Source organism: Astatotilapia calliptera, chromosome 11 (assembly GCF_900246225.1).
Source record: "Astatotilapia calliptera chromosome 11, fAstCal1.2, whole genome shotgun sequence".
In the NCBI taxonomy this organism is placed as follows: domain Eukaryota; kingdom Metazoa; phylum Chordata; class Actinopteri; order Cichliformes; family Cichlidae; genus Astatotilapia; species Astatotilapia calliptera.
This window is the reverse complement of record NC_039312.1, coordinates 23,151,826-23,156,985: the sequence shown is the minus strand read 5'-3', so window position 1 is coordinate 23,156,985 and position 5,160 is coordinate 23,151,826. Positions and strand designations below refer to the sequence as shown.

The following is a 5,160-nucleotide window of genomic DNA, read 5'->3' as shown; positions in this document are numbered from 1 at the left end:
TTCTCAGTCGACAACTTTATTTGCACTCAATGACAAGGTAAAACTAACAGACACTAAAATTTTATTCTAGCAGTGATCTTGACACTATGTTGGTTTCTTGGTTACTTGTGGTTGTTCCGTTTTGATTATTTTCTGTTTTGGCGATGATTTCTTGACCTTCACATCTTGACCTTTAAGCATCCTCTTCAGCTTCCTCCTCAAATTCACCCTCTTCCTCCGCAGTGGCATCCTGGTACTGCTGGTACTCTGACACCAGGTCATTCATGTTGCTCTCCGCTTCAGTGAACTCCATCTCATCCATACCTTCCCCTGTGTACCAGTGCAAGAAGGCCTTACGGCGGAACATGGCTGTGAACTGCTCGGAGATGCGCTTGAACAGCTCCTGGATAGCAGTGCTGTTGCCGATGAAAGTGACGGCCATCTTGAGGCCACGGGGTGGAATATCGCAAACTGCGGTCTTGACATTGTTGGGGATCCATTCAACGAAGTAGCTGCTGTTCTTGTTCTGCACATTGAGCATCTGCTCATCGACCTCCTTCATGGACATGCGGCCACGGAACACGGCGGCAACTGTCAGGTAGCGGCCGTGGCGTGGGTCGCACGCGGCCATCATATTCTTGGCATCAAACACCTGCTGGGTGAGCTCGGGAACTGTGAGGGCGCGGTACTGCTGGCTGCCCCTGCTGGTCAGAGGAGCGAAGCCAGGCATGAAGAAGTGCAAACGAGGGAAAGGCACCATGTTGACGGCCAGTTTGCGCAGATCTGCATTGAGCTGGCCAGGGAAGCGGAGGCAGGTGGTGACCCCGCTCATAGTGGCGGACACCAGATGGTTAAGGTCTCCGTAGGTGGGTGTGGTTAGTTTCAGGGTGCGGAAGCAAATGTCATACAGAGCCTCGTTATCGATGCAGTAGGTTTCATCTGTGTTCTCTACAAGCTGGTGGACCGACAGGGTGGCGTTGTAAGGCTCGACCACAGTGTCTGACACCTGCGAACACAGAACTTCTATTTAGTTTCAAGATCTTAGGAGAAACCTCAGGCCAAAGAAACTATAATTAAAACCAAAAATCTATCATGTGCTATCACAAGGAGATGTTACCTTGGGGGAAGGCACCACACTGAAGGTGTTCATAATACGGTCTGGGTACTCTTCGCGGATCTTGCTGATGAGCAGGGTTCCCATACCAGATCCAGTTCCTCCACCAAGTGAGTGGGTGAGCTGGAAACCCTGCAGGCAGTCACAGCTCTCTGATTCTTTGCGGACCACATCCAGGACTGAGTCCACCAGCTCGGCTCCCTCTGTGTAGTGACCCTTGGCCCAGTTGTTTCCAGCACCACTCTGACCTGAAGGAAAAGGAGTGGCATTCAAGTGAGTAACATTTTTCCTTAAATCAAAAAGGAGCATGAGATATGTCTTTAAGGCACCCACCGAACACGAAATTGTCAGGTCTGAAGATCTGACCAAAGGGTCCAGACCTCACAGAGTCCATGGTGCCAGGCTCCAAGTCCACCAGAATGGCCCGAGGTACGTATTTACCTCCTCCACACGAAAGAGAAGAAGAGGAGAGCAAGACAGAGAGAGAAGTAGAAAGAAAAGGGGGCAAAAAAACACCAGCTCAATAATACAGGAAGGACCTTTGGATATAGGTGAAAAGGTGTAGTAACAGTACAGTAGAGATGAGAATGCAAGAAGAGATGTAGTGTCATACTTTGGAATTAAATTGTCAAGTTAAAAATGAATCCATATATAATATACCCTCACTTATTAACATGAGTTAGGAAGACAGCTAACCTGTGGCCTCATTATAGTAAACACTGATCCTGTCCAGCTGCAGGTCACTGTCTCCATGGTAAGTCCCCGTGGGATCGATGCCATGCTCATCACTGATCACTTCCCAGAACTGCAGACACAAAATGGAAGATATCACATGACAGTTACTTGCAACGAAAGTACACATCTACCCATTAGATGTGCGGTTCATGGGATCGGGGGGTGGGGGTGAAAATGAGGAAAACAGCAGTGGGTTTGCATTTTTGTTTTCTGATGGAAATGACAGGATTTTTCCATTTTTCAGCGAGCCATATCTGAACCCATTCCCAACAACGCTGCTTTTGAGATTTCCGTAAGTGTCGAGTGATGACTTAGCAGAATGCGGTTCTTTCATATGTAAAATGCAAAGGAGGGAGGAACAAAGGCGCTACAGATCCGTCTGCGGGCCAACCTGCAAATAAAATCCATTTGCAGTCAGACGACACTGAAGATACTGACTCCCTTCAGATCTGAATTCATGTCTTGTTCACTGTTTAAAGACTACATTCAGATTTTTTAGAGTGTTTATGTCGTAATAAATCTTGTCAGTGCGTATTACTCTACCATATTTACTGATATCGTCCAACTCAGACATTTCTTTTCAACACAGCCGGTGATTTCCTGCTAACAGCGCAATACGAGGATTTGGAATAATCTGGATAAGCTGGCTGTATAGCAGAGCACTGCTTAAGAGATTGGGAGTCAGCTGTGGACCAAGTATCATGACATCTAAATAAGGCCATGTAAAGCAAAAATGATTAAGTGACCTTAATATGGAGAAGATAAGATCAACACAGCAGAACAAAGAAACACAAAATCAAAAACAAGAATAAAGAAAAAATAATGCTAGGACAGCTACAGTGACACGAGAGTAGATAAAGACTGAAAATAACCACAGTGAAAGAATGAGGACAATAAGCAGAAAAGCAATGCCACACCCTGACCTAATTCACCACAGTGTAGCCCTTCAGCAGTTCTGTCAATCATACCCGCTGGACATCTGAGTCAATGAGTCCTTGGGGGGTGGAATCCAGAATATCCTCACTTCCAGGCTACAAGCAGCTATCTTTACATCATATATCATTAACACAAAGGAAATAATGGAGCAGTGGGCTTAAATAAGGAGGCACTTATAAATTGAATTTAGTAACTTAATTAATTTTTTTTTACTGCAACTGATTTTGGTGCAACTGCAATAAATACTAAATAGAATTACATATAATGGGCACAATTTGTATTTATTTCCTAAAATTAGTCTACCAAGACATTGCCAGCAACTGCACATTAAGTCAATTGAGAACCCAGTGACTTCACCCACTGTGCATCAGCTGTTTCCTCCATTCCTCCCCCACCCTTCTCCTAATTTGGTTAGGGGAGGAAAGACATTGATTGCAAAGAAGGCCCTGTTTTACAGAACATCTGTCAGCAGCACATCATGGCAGTAATGATGCATCCTGCAAAATATGGGCCATTGTTAGTGTAGTCTTTAAACTACAGTCCATCTAAATAGCAGGGCGAGATTACTGTTCTACTTAAACATATGCTGTCTGTGGCAAATGATCAGCTGGAGAACAAAAGGAGATAGTAAAACAGGGATAATAATGGGCCACTCATTATCTAACCTATTGTAGCTGACTGCAATTGTTGCTATAACAAATGGGTGGGTGATGAACTGAGCCTATGCAGACTTTGACTCCCTCCCCCTTTTTTGTTGGAATATAGAATTAAAATGCAGCAAAAACATATACAATTTGATTTTTAAAAAAGCAGTTACGTGAATCTTGATTATAAGTATTTAGATCGTGTCTTTGTTAATATGCAGCTTTTAAAAAAAATAAATAAAGGGAGAATTTTTTGTTGACCAATTATCCATGCCACACCCTTCAACAGCTCTTCTGCTTTCCAAGCACCCCAAACTGCAGTCTTCCTTTAAAGCTTACCAAATCAATAATCTAATCAGTATGGACTATTGATCCATCAGTCTTTAGCGGGGGGCATAAGTAGGCCTCTCAAGCCCAGCTCCCCACTCATTGTCTGGAATACCAGTCATATCTGGCTGTGCAAGACAAAGAAACTCGAGTGCGGGGAGATCTGACAAGTAAAGAATAGACTGATTTTTTTCCCTCTCTCCCTTTTTCTGTCTCTTTTCCTGAGACAGTGTCTTGAGGTCAGCTGAATCTGAAGTGCCGGGGACGCAGACACGCCCGGCGTTGTGTGAACAAAAACCAGTCGAGACACAAGAGCCCCCCGTTATACCGTTACTTCAATACGAGCGGCTGCGCTCTGCTGCTCCACACCCACCCACCAGTTACCGCAGTGCACAATATTTAGTAAAAAAAAAAAAAATAGACGCACACAAAAGTGATCACTTGACATTTACAGTTATATTTATATGCTAAAAGATATATGGTGCATGAAAAGAAAAGGGTATCCTTTGTCTTCACTGAGAATTCTTTTCCAGACAAGCCGAATGATTAAACTATGTCCTGATTATTAAACGTGAATTGTGACAGAAAAACACAGAATTTATTCTATTTCTTTTAAGAACATACATTCTTTGCATTATATTTTCTTACCTTGGCACCAATCTGGTTACCGCACTGGCCGGCCTGGATGTGCACGATTTCCCTCATTATGGATGCAAAAGTTTTACAATGGGTAGCAAAAAAAGGCAGCTGTTTAGTGAGCACGAGGAGCCGACCGCAGACTGGTGTGAATGTGCCGGACAATGGATTTATATCGCTGGAGCGTTTCCAGAGCTAAGGCTAGGGTTGGGCGTGGCCAGACACCGCTGCCGCAGACGGGGATTGGCTGAGCGGAGTAGCACGGAGGAGGAGGAGCCTCACAGCTGCAGATCTGGGAGTGGAAATTAGATATATGGATTGACCAGAATGTTACCAGCTGGTGTCTGGAAAAAAATGCCAGAAAGATACATTACAGTTGTTTTAGCTACCAGAGGATGACGACAACCCATTACTGTATCTGCTTCTGCAGAGGAAACAGATGAAGTGGGGACAAGATGGGGTCAGCCGGTTCATCAGGACTAGCTGCTGAAACAACAGCATGTTGAAGCCTTTCTCTAGCTTCATGTTCAAACGAGCTGCAATACCTTACATATAGTTTACATATGTGTGCATTGCTGTACTTATTAGCCACCACAAGACAATGTGAAAATGCAAGGGTAGGAATTATTGTGTAGGAGGGGTGTGTGCCAGGCCTCTGATCCAAGCTCTCAGCAGATGATCTCAGGAAAACAGGAGCAAATCTATATATGTTTGGCAATGGATTGCAGAAAATAAACTAAACACTGTTTCTAAAGAATGATAATGTGTATAGGCTATGAAATAGTCTTG

At 44.2% G+C, this 5,160-nt stretch overlaps 1 protein-coding gene across 2 annotated transcripts; it reads right to left on the bottom strand.

Annotated features, from left to right (window-relative positions):
• On the bottom strand, window positions 1–4,548 carry tubb5 (tubulin, beta 5). 2 transcript variants are annotated; one of them, XM_026184959.1, is made up of 5 exons: window positions 4,384–4,548; window positions 1,790–1,898; window positions 1,427–1,537; window positions 1,097–1,341; window positions 1–985 (listed from the first exon to the last, which is right to left on the bottom strand). In XM_026184959.1, exons 1-5 carry the CDS (start codon window positions 4,438–4,440, stop codon window positions 173–175), a joined length of 1,335 nt encoding a protein of 444 aa, XP_026040744.1. In that variant the 5' UTR covers window positions 4,441–4,548; the 3' UTR covers window positions 1–172. The 2 variants fall into 2 exon arrangements, with proteins under 2 accessions (XP_026040744.1, XP_026040743.1); XM_026184958.1 differs by having other exon boundaries at window positions 1,427–1,534; window positions 4,384–4,504.
• Window positions 4,549–5,160: the final 612 nt, after the last annotated feature.

Coding starts and splice junctions, on each gene's coding strand:
- tubb5 (XM_026184959.1), bottom strand. CDS start 4,440: ATGAGGGAAATCGTGCACATCCAGGCCGGCCAGTGCGGTAACCAGATT. Junction 1,538..1,789: donor TTACTATAATGAGGCCACAG/GTTAGCTGTCTT, acceptor TTTCGTGTGGAG/GAGGTAAATACGTACCTCGG. Junction 986..1,096: donor GTGTGGTGCCTTCCCCCAAG/GTAACATCTCCT, acceptor CTGTGTTCGCAG/GTGTCAGACACTGTGGTCGA.